The sequence below is a fragment of the Lissotriton vulgaris genome, chromosome 8 (assembly GCF_964263255.1).
Source record: "Lissotriton vulgaris chromosome 8, aLisVul1.2, whole genome shotgun sequence".
NCBI lineage: Eukaryota > Metazoa > Chordata > Amphibia > Caudata > Salamandridae > Lissotriton > Lissotriton vulgaris.
The window spans coordinates 1,512,360,500-1,512,380,236 of NC_141696.1; the positions used below are offsets into that span (position 1 = coordinate 1,512,360,500).

The 19,737-nt window shown below is 44.0% G+C and overlaps 1 protein-coding gene across 1 annotated transcript in view; it reads right to left on the minus strand.

Annotated features, from left to right (window-relative positions):
- The window catches only part of FAM162A (family with sequence similarity 162 member A), a 116,399-nt gene that overhangs the window by 55,978 nt on the left and 40,684 nt on the right, over nt 1-19,737 (minus strand). The window contains exon 2 of the mRNA XM_086935631.1: nt 14,626-14,760. Within this exon, the coding sequence (XP_086791757.1) occupies nt 14,626-14,760 (135 nt within the window). The remainder of the gene's footprint in view (nt 1-14,625; nt 14,761-19,737) is intronic.

Genomic DNA, 19,737 nt, shown 5'->3' on the forward strand with positions numbered 1-19,737 from the left:
AGCGGCGATAATGGTAATCAGCAGCTTCACCACCACAGGATAGCAGGCTGCAGCGACAGAGTGCTAGATTTACCAACACAGGGTCATGCAGGCAGCCAGCATCAGTAGCTCGCAGCTCACAACAGCTCCTAACCGGGCAACAGGCTCGCATTGCTTAAGGCAACGTTGGTAATATTTATACCTGACAGGTGCCGGGTTTGACGCAAGTTTGCTGGACATAAGACGTCAATTAAAGATGTCACTAGGAAGTGATAGTTATCAGTTGCTCATTAGAGTTCCATTACTAATCAAAACATAGCAAGCGGGGATTTCCAGGTTTGCTAAGTTTTTATCTTGTTGAAGAAGAACTCGGAGTGTTATCTAGGAATATCAGATAGTGACTGCTGCTCTGTCATTGCACTAATTGGTCGCAAAGGAAGTGGCAGAGGGAACTATGCTGGAATGTGGCTCTGTTCGTGTGAGGCCAGAGATGACTTTTCAGAAAATCGCACTTGAACGGTTATGCCAATATAGGGAATAAAGGGATTTATAGCCGAATAGGGGCATAAGGTCACAGTATCGATCAGGAACCTAGATAAACACGCAACACCCACTCCACGGGTTAATGTCCATCAAAATTACTAAAACTAAGCAATTAGATGCATGTGTAACATTGCCCACCCCAAAATACATAAATGCATTCGAAATAGGCGTACTTGTAATACATGGAATTTAGGTACTGTACGTTTTTTAAAGCATAGTAATCATTCAAAAAATTATTGCATTTGAAATCAATGAACGATTATGCAAAAGAATTACACATGAAGTATCTCTGACAGAAGAAAGGCGAGATAAATCATCACATAAAAATGCATTGTAATAACATGTGTGCTAGAGGCTGGTGTAATGTTGTTATGTCTCTAGATGTGTTTAGAAATAGAAGTGTGAAGCTTCTGTTCTCTAAGAATAGTTTTTACGTTAAGCAAAGAATTGTTCGTGCCAAAAAAAGGTCAATATTAGAAAAATTGTCCAATTCAAAGAAAATAGATTTCCAAAGCTCTTGGCAGTTTTTGTTGATCAAAACTGAAGGCCGAATTCAGAGTTCATGGGAACGCTGTGTGTCGGAAAGCTTCTCAAAAAGTTATTGTTTCTGTACGGGTGAGAACATCGTATCAGACAGGCTCTCAAAGAATTGGTCTACAAATTCAGGTGATAGTTCAACCAAATTAGATAGCGCTGTAACTTGGCAGGTGTGAGAATGATTGCTGTCATCGAAGGCAGGACCAGCAATGCTCACAGAACGTTGTACCTGGATGATGTTGCTTTTGTCACTCGCTCCACTGTTACCACTTGGCTGTAGTACAGGAGTCTCCACGAATGCCGTCATCAGGATTGGTAGCCGCTGGGGACAACACAATGCGTGAGCCGTTATTGGACTGAGCAAAGTATCGACGTCCATTGGTACTGCTGATGGAAGTGAAAGACAGATGTCCAACACGCATTCATCGCCGCAAAGCATACACCGTAGCACAGGTAAAATGCAATTTTGCCATATTGGTCTGAATGAAAGGAACCAGGTCATGTTTAGATCTCTCAGCCTGGCCAATCCAAGGACGTTAGTGATCCTGTCCCGGTAGCGCATTGCTAGGATTGTCTCTTCCATTCCCATGGGAGCTATGTCTGAGCCGAGGCTTGCCATAACGAAGCAGGAGGGTCAAAAATAGAATCCCTGCGACGAGTCCCAAAAATAATGGTATGCCGCCAAAAATGGAGTGCACAAAATTAGGAAAGATTCCCAAAATTGCCTGGAAGGGTGTTAGCAGCCCCGTAAAGACTGTCTTTAATATGCCTGGGATGCTTGTAGCACTAGACATGTTAAGGAGTTGGCTGAACATTTCTACGAAATGCACGGGGCAATTTGTTGATAAAAGGTCATGAACCTCAGTAGCCGTCCTTGCGACTAGAAGATCATACGTCTCTTTAGATGACGTTATAGGCACGGTTGTCTGTAAAAGTACAGATTTCATTTTGCTTAATGTATCAATTCGTACAGAATAGAGATTCAGACGAGGCCAGATGGGAGTCACTATGTCTGGAGGCCCGCTCGGGAACAATGCTTGCATACAACATTTGACCATGGACGTAACTTGTACTAGATAACTTTTCCCTGGCGTCAGGCCACAACATCTGTGTTCCGTTCTAAGAATGTAACTCCCGTTTGCGAGTTGCATAAAGAAGGGCTCTATCTGAGTTGCAGGTGTGACTAGCTGGTGGCATGAAAGGTTGTTTGAATTTCCATCACATGCTCCGTGTAAATTAATACCCTGACACAAAAGTATACCGCTTAGTGAATGTTTACAGTTCTCACCACTAAGAAATACATTTTTGTCACTGTCACTATAGCAAGAATGAGTGTATGGTAATTTCCATTCGGATTTTACATATCCTTTACCCAATTGTTTATATTGGCCAGCAGGTATGTACTCAAGGCACTTTTTAAATCGGAAAGTTGTTATCGGAATCGTGATAATTCCGTGTATTATCCATTCAATGACAGGACTCTCTGACATTGTCAATGGTAATCTCTCAAGTTTTTCGATGCTCAGGATTGTATAGTCTGCTCCTTTCTGTGCCAAACTGATCTGTTTATCAGTAAGGTTAAAACTGGAAAATAATGACGTTGTGTTGATTAAACGCCAAGGCACATAGCCTGAACGAAGATTTTGCAGCGTCCAGCCTAATTCTATAATAGAGCGTAATTGAGATTGGCCATGTTGTAACATTAGCAAATCTCTGTCTATCACATCAAAGGCAGAGGATACAATATTGTCCAACGAATATATTCTGGAAGACAGAGTCGTTAACCCATTGTCTACCACAGAAAGTGATTTCTCCAAATTAATACGATCAATTTCTCGTATTTTTTCAGCAGTTTCAATTTGCTTTACTTTCCAAGCCTCGTTGTAAGCAGCATAGATACTGGTCGCTATGAAACGCTTTTGACGCTGTTTGCGTGGTCCAAGAATGAAATCGCGCAAATCAGCACCATCTTTTAGTAAAGACAAGTGTTGCTTCATTTCAGCCAGTGTGGATGTTGTTAGCCATTCAAGGCAGAGCTTCCCTACACTGTATGTTGTTATAATCCCTGGATGTTGTCTCTGGGAGTATCTAGGGTCTAATCTGGTCATTTTTAAGCCCTGTGTTTTATTCAGGAACCTATCTTGACAGCTATTTGTGTCTGTAGGCCAGATTAACCACTTTTTCCAATCAGGATGTGTTCTGTTGAAATGTAAAATTTGTGACACGTCTAACTCAATATCTGTGGTTGTATTCTCAGGTATTGGCTTTGGTATAGACGGTGTTTTAAGGTCTTTGATCTTAGCTAGGCCAAGACAAGATGTTTGGTGTATTGTGTCATTTAAAAACAACATTTGTTCAGGTATCATGCAGGTTCTAAATAGTGCTTCTATGCCTTGCACCTGCCAATCTTTTGTACCCCAAATTGTTTTCGTTTCAATATTATTTTTCCAATAATCAAAACCAAATGTCATCATTTTGTCATAAAATGCTTCTGAATATATCAATTTAGAATTTGTCAGCATTGTTTTCATTCCTATTTTATCTAACAGTTTGTAATAAAACGTTTCTGCATCACTGGTGTTAAACCCTGAGAAGTATTTGAATTTCTCAAAAAATGCTTTAGAACTGCTTTTAGGTGGTGTAGAACAATGTTCCCATTGATTATACATAAAAACATTTCTAGGCTGTGCAGATTTATGCAAGTAATGATCCCCATAGTGGGTGTAACAGAATAACTGCTCATAACTAGATGAACCTTGTAAATAATCATGATCTGTGAATCTAGCTGACATTACTAAATCAGACATCATGTCATTAATACTGTTAAAGTCCCAATCATCAGAGAATGTACTTGGTGTCACAAAGTCACTTAAGGAAACCTTTAGTTGATGAGGATACTTCAGGATTTCGACCGGACCATAGATCTCATAGTCTGTTTTCTCCCATACTACCCCACCAGGTATTGGAATTGCTGTGACATTTACTGTTGACAGTTCTCTTTTCTTTACGTGGGATGATCTGTGTGGTTTCAGGACTAGGTTGATGTTCTGACTTGCTGTGTCCATTCAATTGTAATGAACTTTCCTAAAATTAAAACTAAAATTAGGCAGAGTAGGAGTATGAATACCCCTGAGATAATCCAATGCTCAATCAACGGTGAATCCAGATATAGTTCTTTGATTTGTTGAAGGAGTCCTGTTGTATTTTCTTTAGAATACTTTTTTGTTTCTGGCATCACTTCGGGGTCATTTAAATCTTCAGAGAAGTTGTCGAAGTTGATGAAATAACCAGAGGCAGTTCTGTCCATTGATGGGATTGTTCTTTCAATCTGTCTCTCGGTAGCATTTTCTGATGCCACATCATTGTAGACTGGTGTTGTTTCTTGACGAACTGTTTCAATCTGTGTTTCAAGAGGCACGAGTTCCATGGCATTATTGCATAGTCCTTCATTGTGCACTGCAGGCTGATCGAATGTGATTAGTCTTTCAGTTTGAACCTCTTGGATTGTTGCAAGTTTGGGTATTCTGTTGTTTCTTGGGAGTCCACTGGGCCTACTGTTGATTATAGGCCACATGCTTGTGGTTTTACCAGATCGATGGACACGATTCTGTTCTCCTTTTTACCAGCAAGGGGCGGTAGCACAACTGATCTTGTTCCGGTGACTGCCAAGACAGGTACTGCTTTTCTGTAAGAAGGCCCAAATTCCTTCTTAACCGCGATCTTTTCTCTGACTAGATCCCCAATCTTTGGAATCCAGACAGGCCTTGCTGGAGCTGTTGCGGGTGGTGCCTCGTCAGTGATACTTGGCTGTGGCTTTAACTTTATGTTGCTTAATGATTTTCTTGTTTCATTCAGTTCCTGTAAAACAGCCAAACGGTCTTTTACATCAAAGTGCGTTGTTTCTTCTTGTACCACTGACATCTGACTATCGAGGTCCTGAACGCGCATTCTAATTCCGAACAATAGTTCGTATGGGCTGAAACCTTTTAGAGAATTTCTTGGCATGTTGTTAAGACTAGTCTGGACACTTATTAAATGTTTGACCCACCCAGCGCCTGAACCTAATACCTTCGCTGTTATAGATTGCTTTATGTCACGGTTTTTTCTTTCTATCACACTATTCCCTTCGGGGTGCGACGGACAAGAATACCGCAACCCAATTCCCATGCTGGCCATGGCCTCCCTATAAGCTCAAGAGCTGAAAGCAGGACCCTGGTCAGAATGGAACGTGGTAATTGCGTATGTGCCGATAAAGACTCGCAAATCTTTTATAACCGTTCTAGCGTCAGCCGAGCGCTGGGGCCACATCCATATGAACCTCGTACAGGAATCCACTGCTACCATGATATATCTATAGTTGCCGTCCCTTTGTAGGGGACCACAGTGGTCCAGGTAAACGCATGCAAATGGTTTATCCGAGATAAGAAGGGGTGTCTGCGCTGGTCGTTTCACTGTTGATACTTTTATCCTTTGGCATATGTCGCATTCTAATACATACTTTTTAGTTTGTATTCTCAAGCGAGGCCACCAATATCTCTGTTTTAATAGTGATATTGTTGCGGAAACGCCAGCGTGTGCAGAAGCAAGCCCTTCGTGTGCCGCTTTGATTAGTCCTAGTCTGTGTTCCCTGTTTGGAATTACTCTATCCCCCACTCCAGGGATTCGAGCAAAAGGAACATTATTTTTATCCGTTAAGTACAAGTACTTTTCAGGAAAGCCTTTTGGGAGTGTTTTCTTATTTTTTACTGACGTACTGACAGCTTGTAGAATATCGCTGTCTATTTTTGTTTGTGACCGAGTTATCGCAGCTACGGAAGCCGTTTGCACAGCTGCCTTTGCGGCTTCATCAGCCAATAAATTCCCTGCAACGTGAACGCCATCACGTTGATGACTCAGTGTATATATCACGTGAGTCTTTTGTAGTTCTTTTTGTAAAAGAACTACCTGTTCCCAAAGCATTTTATGCTTTATTGTGCCACCTGTGTCATCTTTGTAGTCGTTTTCGATCCAATTCTGCAGTTTATTGTTGTAAGAGTTGACGCAAAAATGAGAATCGCACACTATAAGTGTCGGGAATTCACGTTCTGCATTTTCGAGCGCCATCTTTAAAGATCTGATTTCAGTTCTCTGAACCGAACAGTTTCTTACAGATTCAGTTTTTGTTATTTTCGGTCTGAATTTACCGCACAGCCAACGACCTTTAATGATCGCACATGCTGCATCGTAGGATTTTCTTTCTACGTTGAAATGCTGTACAAAGCTATCTGTATAGATTATACAGGCGTATTGTGGGAGAGGCAGAATTTCGATTGGCAGAGGATATTCTTCTTCATATTCTAAATCATTCAGATCTTCGAACTGCGGGACGAAATAGTATTTCACGTCTTCCGCTCCTAGAGAATCTATGCACTGTATCCACTTCGGATCCAGTGACACTGTAGGCAGGTTTACTGGGCTGAATAGCGCCTCGAAGGCGGATTCCGCTGTAAGGATATTAATCCGTTTGCCGTGTGCTAGTTCTCGTTCATTTGCTAATGCGATTTGCACTGCTTTCACAGTTCTTTCTGTGTGACTGAATTTTTTTTCTGCTTGTGTGTACAAGTGAGATTTAATTGAAATGGGTACCTTTTCTCCCTCATTAGATGTTAGGTACGTGAATCCGCATCTTCCTGGGATGACTCGGATTACAAGATCACGTGTGTTGTCACGTGTATCTAATTTTGTTTTTGCTAACATGTCTGTTTGCAGTGATCTCAAAATTTCTGTGTGTTTTTGAGTCCAATTGATTTGTTTAAAATCAGGTTTTATTAGTTCGTAGAGAGGTTTAACTCTCTCTGCGTAATTTAGTATGTAAGTTCTTCCTAAATTCAGAAAACCTAGAATGGATTGTAAATTCTTCAGCGTTTTTGGAGCTTGGAGTACAGCGCACTTCTCTAAGAAGTTGTCCGCTAGGCTTTTCCCTTCACTTGATAATTCGTACCCTAAGAACAGTACTGTCAGATGGGCAATTCGAGACTTTTTAAAGTTGAATTTGTAACCCTCTGCTGTGAACCCAAGTATAATGGTGTTCACTCTTTTCAAGTGAGTATCCAAGTCGTCGTCTGTGAGATAAATATCATCTACGTAAGACAATGCTTCATCATCATAGATTTGTAGTAACTGTTACCCTAGCTGAGAATAGTCCTGGGCTGTTCTTGAACCCCTGTGGGAGTCGACAGAATTTTTTCTGCGACCCAAATGCAGAGAAAGCGGTCAAATATCTGCTTTCTGGTGCAATGTTTTGACAAAAGAAACCATTAGATATGTCTAATGTCGTTTTATATATTTTTTCCTAACTAGGTTATTCATTAGGGCTGCACTATGCGAGTTTTGTACTGCAAAGGTTTTGCAACATGTATTAAGGTGTCTGTAGTCCAAAACTAGACGATATGAATTGTCTGGCTTGGAGACAGGAGACAAAGGATTGTTCATTTGAGAGGTGCATGTTTCAATCACCCCCTGGTATTCAAGTTGATCTAAGATCTCCCTGACTTGTTTTTTAGCTTCTTGCTTTATGGGATACTGCCGTTGGGCAGTTGGTTCACTTTTAAGTTGGATTTTGTGAGGAGGGGAATCCTCATCCCATCCTACATGATTTTTATACAATGCAGGTGCCTGGGCCACTGCCCATTTCCTTGCATATGTGTATTTTTTGTGAATCGGAATGTGATTCGAGAAGGCAGGCATAATCACTTCTTCGCCACGAGGGCACTCCCTGACAAACTCTGGGGGCCAATCTTTTTCAGCTAACAGAATATCATAGCCTTTTGAGAGCTTATCCCAAAATAGACCCTTAATTTTCCTAGTCTTATCACCCTCTATACGCAATGTTATTTCGTATATTTTATGGGGCTCGCCAAGTCTGGCGTCGGCAGTTTCGACTTGAATGTATTCATTCGTGTCCACTGTCTCCAGATGACTCATCAAGATCTTGCGCGCTATACTGATTTCTGCTGCACTGTCCAACATTGTCAATGCCCACTCCCCGTTTTTCAACTGTGTCCTCAGTATTCTCGGCATGGTTGATTACTCTAATACTGGCTACCTTCTTTTTCTGAAATTGAGATTTCTTATTTTGAGCAGGTTCCTTGTCTTTGGACTTGGTGTGCTCTCCTGGGTCTGACCCTCCTCTTCTTTCCGAATTCTGTGGAAGAGATCGAGAGGGACGTGTATCAATACTTTGATATCTATCAGGTTTTTTTAGATTATCCCCATTTCTAAGGTTATATCTTTTCTCAGAGGGCTCCCGCTGGGGAGACTGGCGTTCTCGAGTCGGAGTTCTTTCTCTCCGTCGAGGAGACCTTCCTCTGGACTGGAAAACTTTTTCCTTGGGAGTGGATTGTTTATTTCCATCCCAGCTCTTTTTAGGAGTGTTTAAATTATTTTTAATAAATAATTTTTCAGGATTTTCGAGCAGTTGGGGCTTTACCGGTTTCCCACCCAAGCTGTCTCTACCTAATTCTTCATAGCATTTTTCTATGATTTTTGCTAGCTCAACAGGATCTTTTATATCTGTTTCCTTCAACTTCTGGCGGATCGCCACAGATGCTGCTTCTCCTCTAATGTTGGCTAATAATATAGCCGTGACCTGCTTGAAGTCTTTCAGTAATTTCATACCTAGATTTAAAGCGGGCTCTGGACCGAATTCATTTTGAATCTGTTTTAGCACTTCTGGTATTACCGCCATAGACGGAACACCGTGTGTTTTTGTGTAAATGGAAGCAAAGACTGTACCCCAAGTGTCGCAGTCCTCCACGTGTGGTGCGATTCCCATAGGAAGGCAGATGGTCAAGATTCTGTGTTTCTCAATAGGGGTAGTATCAGGAAATACTGCCTCTATTTGAGTGATTTTCTGGGCTAACCAGAAAGGAATTTGTTCCCGTTTTACGGGTGTTTTACCAAGACATGACTATGTTCTGTGGTGTAATTTTATGTGTGTTCCCCTGATGAGGGGTCAGCTGTGGTGTATTAACAGCTGGCTGGACTGTTGCAGTCCGCATTACATATTGGACTAATTGCCTATGTATTTTTATTAATGTGTTTAGCTGTACTAACAGCTCTTCCTTAGACATTTTTGCAATGTCAGGATGTGGTGTGTAGCTGGCTAGAACCGGCCACGTGGCTCCTGGTCTACCTAGTGGACCGAGCCTGGTAATGTGATCATTGTGTTTTAGGGCGCCATTAAACCAGAGCAGGTGCTCTTGAAATTTAAGTGGAATTTCAATCTCCTCGAAAGGAGCGTACTCTTCCGGAGGTTTCTCTATTTTGTAATAGTGAAACTCTTTTGTTCTAGCGTTTACCGCTGGAAAGTTTATCCATGAATAGAATACCTCTGTCTGCCGATACTCGTGAGCCTCTATCACGAAAATTACTGTACCACCTTGAGGTGTCAGTCCGTTTTCTATAAGTTTTAAAGTTATAGATCTTCTTAAATGTGCCCGGATGATTATAGCATCCGGGTCTGTGTATTCGGGACCTTGCTGAGTCGCATCTACTGCGGCCCCAGAGGTTCCGTTTTCTGGCATTGTAAAAATGCGAGGTTTGCAGAGTAGGTCTCCAAGGAGACAAAGATTAGATGCACAATATTTTGGAACACTGTATCCTTCAACGTTGAATAAACCAGAGCTTTACATAGGAATCTCTTCCTACTAAGGTCGGGCGGATTTTAACCTTTCACCCACTCCAGACGTCTATTGGAGTATTTACGGGAGAAAGGGGTGTGAAATATGCACGACTGAGTTACTCTAACCGTCTTGCGTTCGTTTATCGCCTTACCAAACGTTAGGGCGCCATGTAGTGTAGTTCCTAGTTTCCCACTAGGCCCTGCGCATTGGAATAACAAACAGTAGTATCGACATGGAACTGCGGATATTCCAGGCCTCCACTGACTATGCTAAACTTAATTGGGTTGTGTTACCAACTAGCTCAGAGGTCACTGGAAACTTTCTTCTCTGCATAGGGAGTGATCAGCTTCCTTGGCACAGACAAGAAGGGATTCAGTTTTCCAACAACCGTGCAACATGACAACTTTGCTCCTCAGATCAAGAGTCAATCTCTAGGGTCGTGTGAAACAATAGACATGTATTTCACTCAGTCAGTCTAGTGCAGTTTACTTTCACGGTATGTAGAGAATAGAGAGACGGGCGTTTGTCAATAAAGGGTTTACATTTATTGAACAGTCTTTCTTCTCGTACAAGAGAAATGTATTGCCACAATTGCAATAATTGTTATTATAAAAAGTACGTACAGTAAGATAAGTATTGCGAAATAGAACTGTAAAAGCATTGATATGGTTTCTTAGCCATACAATGGTTTAAAAGTAATAAAACATATATACAGTCATATATACATTAGGCTAACATACTCAACTGGTGCTTCTAACTAAGCCTACCCCAGTGTGCCTGACCTAAGCCTAACATGTGAAAGGGGAGTAAGTAAGTAGCTTTAAGTTAAGTTGGTTTTGCCAAGGTTTGTTTCAAGAATTCTCATCTAAGGGTTTAGTCAACACCATACCTCTGAATAGAATGATGGAGGATTGGTATCTCCTTCAGGGGTCTCTCTCGATATCCAAGTCACCCGCGAGGGTAAACCGGAAACGCCGTGGCTGGATTTCTCTGCACGAGAAAGGCAGCGGGTCTCTTCAGCGCGTCGAGGAAGGAGGGGGGACAGCGTCCGCGGGCAGCTGGAATCTGCTTGATGTCTTCGCAGAGGGACGTCTGTTCAGCTCCTTAAGCGTACTGCACCATAGTTCGCGCTGTAGCGGCGATAATGGTAATCAGCAGCTTCACCACCACAGGATAGCAGGCTGCAGCGACAGAGTGCTAGATTTACCAACACAGGGTCATGCAGGCAGCCAGCATCAGTAGCTCGCAGCTCACAACAGCTCCTAACCGGGCAACAGGCTCGCATTGCTTAAGGCAACGTTGGTAATATTTATACCTGACAGGTGCCGGGTTTGACGCAAGTTTGCTGGACATAAGACGTCAATTAAAGATGTCACTAGGAAGTGATAGTTATCAGTTGCTCATTAGAGTTCCATTACTAATCAAAACATAGCAAGCGGGGATTTCCAGGTTTGCTAAGTTTTTATCTTGTTGAAGAAGAACTCTGAGTGTTACCTAGGAATATCAGATAGTGACTGCTGCTCTGTCATTGCACTAATTGGTCGCAAAGGAAGTGGCAGAGGGAACTATGCTGGAATGTGGCTCTGTTCGTGTGAGGCCAGAGATGACTTTTCAGAAAATCGCACTTGAACGGTTATGCCACTATAGGGAATAAAGGGATTTATAGCCGAATAGGGGCATAAGGTCACAGTATCGATCAGGAACCTAGATAAACACGCAACAATGTCGTTGGTGCCGGCTGTGGGGTTGGTAAATTCTTTGACGATGTTGAATAGTTCCTTGCTGTTGTGGGCGTTGTGGTCAAGTCGATCCTTGAATGCTGATTTCTTGGTGGATCGGATCAGTTGGTGGTGTTTGCGGGTGGCGTTCTTGAAGGTGACCAGGTTGTCAGGGGTTGGGTTTTTTCTCCAGGCTTTCTCGAGGGTGCGACAGAACTTCTTGGATTTCTTAAGGTCATCGTTGAACCAGGGGGCTTTTTTGCTACCTTGCTTGATTCGATGGTTTTTCAAGGGTGCTAGTTCGTCGGAGCTGTGGGAGATCCATTGTGTGAGGTTGGTGGCTGCTTGGTTTGGGTCCGATGATTTGGTAGGAGGGTTTTGGTAAAGCGATGTGAAGAGCTGGTCGGTGGTAATTTTGTTCCAGTTTCTTCGGGGGATTGGTTGTGGGAGGTTGTGGGTTGTGGTCTTATCGTAGTTGAAGTGAACGCAACTGTGGTCCGTCCAATGGACAGCTGTGGTGTGGTTGAAGGAGATGTGCTTGCTGGAGGTGAAGATTGGGTCCGGCATAGTGGGTGGGGGTATCAACAAGTTGTTAGAGTCCGAGGTTGGCCATGTTGTCCAGAAGGGTGGTGGTGTTGCTGTCGTTTTTCTTTTCCAGGTGGAAGTGGAGGTCTCCCAGTAGAATGTAGTCCTCGGAGGGGAGGGCGTGTGGGCTAATGAAGTCAGCGATGTCTTCGCTGAATTGTGTGCGGGGTCCTGATGGCCTGTAGATGAGGGTGCCTCTGAGTGTGGTCTTGGGGTTGGTGTGGATCTGGAAGTGTTCGGCGGTAGCGAGATTATCGTCGGAACTGGTCGTGATGCGGATGGTGTTCTTATGGACGATGGCGATGCCACCTCCTGTTTGGTTGGTGCGGTCCTTTCGGATGATCTTGTAGCCGTCCGGGATGGCTATGACTATGTCGGGAGCTAATGAGGCGTTCATCCAGGTTTCTGTAAGGAAGGCGACGTCCGGCGAAGTGGTGTCGAGTAGGTTCCAAAGGTCGAGGTCGATGGCGTGTCTGTGGACTGAGCAGGTGTTGAGCAGGATGCATTTCAGGTGGTTAGTGTCGGGGCTCTGTTTGTAGTTTGTGGATTTGGTGCAGTCGAACTTGCAGGAGTGGCAGGTGAAGGGTCCATGAGTGAGTCCTGGGACAGCTAGGTAGCAGTTTGGTGGTCGACAGGGGTTAAGGGCTGAGATGGTTGCGGCATCGTACGTTATGCGGGCGGAGTGGATTTTGCGGGGGACAGACGCTGTCCAGGCGCGGACGGGCTTACCTTTGGCGCACCTTCGGCGAGCATAGGGCGCGTCCGCTGCGCACAAAAGCATCTGTCATAAGTGGATAGTGGAGGGGGGCGGAGCGAGGGAGGAGCAGCTGGGAGGCGGGATGGAGCGAGGGAGGAGCAGCTGGGAGGCGGGATGGAGAGGCTGGCTACGAGGCACAACAAACAAAATGGCAGAGAACACACACACACACACACACACACACACACACACACACACACACACACACACACACACACACACACACACACACACACACACACACACACACACACACGTGTAATGGGGGAAACTGAGCCTGTCTCATTACCCTTCTACTGCCTCCTGACCTTGGTACCCTGCTTTCACAGTCCAAAAAGCTAGGAACCTGGGCATGATTTCTTCTTTCTTTTCGATTCCAAGTCACCGCAGTCAAAAGTATCAATCTTGAATTGCTCTTACTCAAAATCGACCATCAGGTGAAATTGAAAGACCTCTAGTCATGGTATGGTTGGACTAATGCACCTAAACTGACTCCCAGAAGAAACTTAGTGAGGTTACAAAACCAGGTGGCCAGGCTGGGCCTAAACTTCAGCAAATGACCAGAGCAATCAGTGCTGAAAGCGGTCAACTGGCTCCCAGTAGAATCCACAATAAGATTTTAGGTTCTCTGCATCGCCCATGAACTCCACTGGATAAGAGAGCCAAAATACCTACAGAAAAGGACTTTACACTAAACCGCACCGCTGTCTCTTTAAACTGTTTGCTGCAACACTGTCTAATGCTCTTACGTATATTAAAAGGTAACAAATCGAGCTTAACAAAACTTACAAATAAATCACTGGGTTACTGAACCAAGATGACGTTATCAATAAAACTGTACAGTGTAGAGTGTGTCTGAATGTAGTTCTCAGGTGCACATGGACGATGCATGCGAGGTTGACAAACAGGTTAGGAAAAAGGGTCCTAGGTAGCATGCCTGAAAGGGAAGCAATATACAGCGTTAAGAGAAAAATAGACAGAATATCCTGAATAAGAAAGCTTTCTTTTTTCCCTTGGAAGAAAGGATGAGCAACACAGAGATTGACAAATAGGCCAGAAAGATAGAGGAAATATGTGTGCAAATCAGATTCTTATGATATTACAATAGCCAGTAAATCTTTCATTTGTTTAGTACTTATTATTTTATTTCTCGGTTATCTAACAAGTTCTCCATTGTCAAAAAATGGCTTATATTTTCCATGCTGTGATGTAATGAGATTAAACTTGTATACGTTTTCGGGGTGCTCCAATTCCCTGCTATGTGGGTAGGTGTGATTTGATGTCATATTGAATGGTGGACGACTCTGGGTCCAGCATTGGTTGTGAAGTCAGGAAGCAGCTGTGTTTCACCTCAATGTAGTAAAAACAGCAGTTACTGTTTTATGCCTCATCTGCTTCAGGTACCTTTAAGTCAAATTAAAAGCAGAATGGCAAAAGGAATCCCTTCAAAGGCAATTTTTTTCTGCGGTGCCTGTTATTGCTCTTCATGACTTCTCCTGCCACACATTCCGTCCCCTGCCACTCAACCTGGTATGGTCTGCTTGGGGAAAAACATTTTGCCCAAAGGTTAAAAAAAACGCAATCATAAAATCCTAAATAAATCAGTGTGTTTTATTTTTTTAAGAGTGTGCACATAAATTATTTCTTCCCGCGAGTAAGGCTAGGCTGCTTTGCGGCAGGCTAGCCATACTGCAAACATGATGTCGTCTCTCCCCCAAAGAGTAAATAACAGAGCAGGAGAGAAAGCAGAATTTTGGTCAATGGGGACTCCTTCCTCCAGAACATTCCGTCTCCTTTCCCAGGCTGGAGGGTCACCCAGCTGTGAGCGAGCATCAGCACTTACCAGATCCTTTAGATTCAGGCGTAGTTTTGTCCTCAGTAGGTTTAGTGCACAGTCCTGCCCTTGCATTCAGTTGCATGCCTGTAACAATTCTTGGTGAGGGGGTAGCATTTGACTGAAATAGCCCCACAGCTCGCCCTGGAAAACAAAAAGGCAGAGGTTAGACTGCATATGATGGCGAGCAGCCAGGGCTCTAACAAAGATAATTTAGGGTTTATAATTTGCATTACAGTCAAGCTACAATACATTATTTCCAGAAGTTTTAGAGTTTAGATCTAAGAGATTGGCACATATATCAACTCCTTTGTGATCCACCTCACATTGAGACACAGGTGAAGCAGAAAGAGCGGTAGTTGCAGGGATGGACCCAAGGTGATCACTCACCGTATCAGAGGAAGTTTACATTGAACAAGGTTTTGCCCCTGTTTATCTAGTGCTCAATTACTTAACTGGTCGGAACTCCAAACTTTATTAAAAGAAAGAGGGCGGGGCTGGCTTAAAGCAAGAATATTTGGGGGTTTAAAAAGCACACTTGTTACTTCAGTAGTCCCTCCCATTTCAGGGAACTGCTGGCCTGCGATGTGTGGATTGTGAAAGAGCAGAATGCTATCACTGGAAATTAAATGTAAATGACACAATAACCTACCAACGGGTGATGGTGGCTACCTGAAAGCCATTATAACTAAGTATTATAACTAAGTATACTATACATATAACTAGTTATATTAGCTAGCGCCAGACCTAAACGAATAGCTCTCAGGTAGGACTATCTAACTATGCTCAAAAACAGAGAGCACATCACTAGAAATGTACCACAATCCCATAAAGTAACCTATACTTGCTCACCGTTGCCTACCTGGAGCAGCAACGTAAACTTTCTTAGAAACATACAAGGTATGTGAAATAATTTAACACAGTCAAAAAAATACGAAAATTAGTACAGTTGGATTGTCATTCGACGGTTGATCACTGTTTTGCTTTCTGGTCCATTGCGCAGAAGTCGATTGAGCAGAGGGGCAATTTGCTCTGCTGCTTTGTGGACTTTCGATCTGGTGAACAGGGGGCAGCTGTGGTCAACCTTGTTAGGGTACAAAATTCAAAACTATTTACTGGCCCCGATTCAAGCCCTTCATACTAAAAATTGGGCCCAGATAATCCTGGATGTGAATGGAGGATTATTCAGGAGGATTCAGATTGGTAATGGGCTAAGACAGGGGTGCGTGCTTGCCCCCCTGCTTTTTTCCCCGTTTATAGCGGACCTGCCCTTAGAGTTAAGAAAGGTTAGAGGGGCTAGCCCGAAAATAGGAGGAAACCATATACCCTGCTTCTTATATGCTGATGATCTGGTCATTATGGATCAGACGGAGATTGGTCTCCAAAGAAAATTAAACATGTTTAAAGAATACTGCCAAATTAAACAATTAGTTCTGAACATGGAAAAGTCCAAAATCTAGTGCTTTGGTAGAATCGTAGCGGCTGATCTTTGCTGATTTTGCCATTTGGGATTCATGGGAGAGTGGGAGTCAGCGGGACTTCGATACCCAGGAGCTCCCGCAGGTAACACCATCGCGTTCCTCCCCCAGCTGCCTCATAACCGCTCGCGCCCCCGGGACTTTGAAACCCAGGAGCCCCCGCAGCCAACACCATCGCGCTCCTCCCCCAGCTGCCTCATAACCGCTCACGGCCCCTGCTCCGCGGGAGCCGCTCGTAGTGGCTGATCTTTACTGATTTTGCCATTTGGGATTCACGGGATCGTGGGAGCCAGCGGGACTTCAATACCCAGGAGCCCCCGCAGCCAATACCATTGCGCTTCTCCCCCAGCTGACTCATAACTGCTTGCGGCCTCCGCTCCACGGGGGCCGCTCGTAACGGCTGAACTTTGCTGATTTTACCATTTGGGATTCACGGTAGAGTGGGAGCCAGCGGGACTTCGATACCCAGGAGCCCCCGCAGCCAACACCATCGCGCTACTCCCCCTATCATTGACAGTCTATATCTTTGGTCACGCCCAGCTCTACGCGGGACGCGCGCCAGGCAAAGCTGGGGCCAAGGGCGGGCCCGTTTGAGCCCGTTCGAGAACGGCAGAGGACGGGGCCCCCCTAACATTTACACCTTCAGGTTAGTGTATGATCTATATCCTGCAATTTGCTGTAGATCACCTAATCACTAGCCATTATTAAGCATTTAAAGGAGTAGGTGTTTTTACTCTTCTTCGGAAATGACCACTCCTAAGGCTGGGAGGGGCAGGAAATCCATTAACGGTGGGTCAATAGTGGGCACTTTGGACCAGTTTCTTACGAGAGCATCTTCTGTTCTGGCCCACGAAATAGAGCTGACAGAAAGAAGATTATCACTTGACCCTGCCTTTAACAAACGGTCATCTATGGGAAGATTGGCTCAGGCACCTTCGCCAACCCCCCCCCCCCCCCCCCCAACAAAATATTGATCTCACAAGGCCAGATGGCAATGGCGAGCGTGAGGGGAACCAACCATTGCAAATTGCTGGAGGTTTGCCTTGTAACCCAGTAAGTGGAGACGCTATGTTGGGTACCAGAAATGCCCCAAACCTTCACAATGTACATTCTGGATCGCCAACATTAAGTGTCAAAACAAGATCTGCGTGTAGTTTCAATCTGGGGACATCTGACCCGGCGGTAGGTTTAATTTCTAAAAGGAAGCGTGGGGGGCCCCCTGAAAGGAAGAAAAGCTAAAATCCAGAAACCTGATAAAGCAGGGGAAAGCACAATGCCAACAACTTTGCATAGTTCTGCTACATGCCAGCCCATCACAGAAGAGTCTACATCGATATCGAGCCCTGTTGCTGTGCTCCCTGCTGAGTTGGGATTGGACTTTTGGACCAAAGTGGAACACATTTTTAAAAAGACATGTCTCCCCATTTATGACAGACTTAACTTGATAGAAAATAGACTTGCATGTCTTGAACTATCGTTTGCTTCGGCTCAGGCACTGGGTGGAAACCGGGATGAAGGGGCAATTGAAAAGCAAAAGAGATTGCCTAAGCAAACTAATGAATCTGACTTTCCCTCTGCCCCATTGCTTACAAATAATACAGTTGATATCAGTGCTCCTGCTGTAATAACACCTAATCTTTCTTTATCTCATCCTAGTGACATTGCAGCGACTAATCACATTGTGTTGAGTGGAAGGGCGGATATAGGGGAAGGGAGCAGGACTGCAACTCAACAACTCCAAGTGAATAATAACATTCATGTTCCATCAACAAAAGGGTTACCGTGTATAGATCTTCCCCCGGAATCCATACCGTATGTGGTGGTTCTTGCGGGGGTTCCACCTTTGAGCAAGGGTAAAAGGGAGGAGTATATGGAGCTTAAGAACAAATGTATCCATTCGGCTTAATTACAACAGTCCTCTTCCCCCCCCATGGTATCTGCTGAACTTTTGTTCGCTAGGTGCGTGGATTGGATTGGGCCACGGAAAAAGTCTATCGAGGGAGACGGTGTAATAATTAATTTTAGGGATAGAAGGGCCGCTGAGCACATCTGCGAATGGGTCCCAGGATTCTTAGCTACACTAATTCAAACTCTATCCCTGACCCATTTCTATCCCCCTACATGTATTGTCCCAGAAATATGACACTAGACGGAGGGAGACAGACTTGGAGTAACTTAGGTTGACCAATAGATATGATGTGTTGTCCGGTTTGGAAGATTGTGATTGACGACTACCTAAACACAGCATGTGGACAAATGGAGTAGTGCCAAGGGATGGCAAGGTAGCAAGGAGTATGAATCGATTTGTTGGTTAATATAGATAGATCAGATCCAGATTCACGGGGGTGTGAATTACAACAGATTCAATTGCTGGGAGAAATAAACCCAATCTTAGCACTAGAGCCAAGTAATGAAAATAGACGGCCTTACTCATCTTGTTGGACTGATAATGTAGATGGCTTGCCCCATAATAATGGTTTTACATCGATGTTATCCTGGAAAATAGCGGGTTTGGGATCCAAACTAGTTTCGCCTGACTGGTCTGATTTTATTGAAAAATACGACATTTGTCTCTTCCAGGAGACTTGGTTGGTGGATCCTGTTTTTTGGCTGGGCTATCTCAATTTCCAGGTCCCAGCTGGTAACCCCATGCATGGAGTGCACTTTCCCGCTGTGTGCTGAAGAATGCAGGATTGCATTGTTTCATGACGAGCTCAGCTCGTCATGAGCACACGACCAGTGTACTGCATGACGAGCTGAGCTCGTCATGAGCAGCGAAGGGGTTAAAAAGGATAAAGGTCGTCCGATTGGAGGACTGGTAATTTGGGTCAGGCAGGCTCTGAGCTGCAAAGTTTAAAAACTCCTTGTATCCAACAATGATATCCTAGCAGTGAGACTTAGTTTACCATCAGGCCAATACATAGGCATTTATAACACTTATGCAAGAGGACAACCAGGGGGGCACAAATCAGAGGTAATCTCAGCCTTAGACGACATGCCTAATAATACATTGCCACTTGTAGCGAGGGACTTCAACACGACTTTTGAGCCATTAGGACAAGAAGATCAGTGCCTCACAGAGGAGGAAGATACGAGGTGGGGTATTCCCCATCTTGAGATGTCACTTATAAAAAAAATTGACAGAGGTGGCAATTCAATTGAAGGGGTTATGTATGGGGAAGCGACTGAGGGCTGCTAACGGCCGAACGCCATCAGATAGGTAGGGTGCCAGAACATATGATAATGGCCTTAGGTCTAGTCGTATAGATTATCTGCTAGTTCATATAGAATTGTGGCACTGTCTCAAGGATATGGCTGTAATGGGACGTGTAGAACGTGATCACAATCCCCTTACTTAATCATTTAATGTGTACATGGGTAAGGTGGTACTAGCAAAACATGGTGCAATAGCACCAGACCCTATCTTAACCAATGATATGCACCACCTCAAATGGAGCAAAGTTATTGAACACCCTGAAACCCTGGTAATCATAAACAAAGATGTAAATAATGGTTTAGCAGAGTTGGGGCCCTGTACTACTAATGCGAACTTCCATTCTCTTATGATAGACACTCAAAGCAAACTTTTTGCTCGATTAAAAAAACATTTTTGTATGTCAGGCTCAGGCAAGAGCAAAAAGAA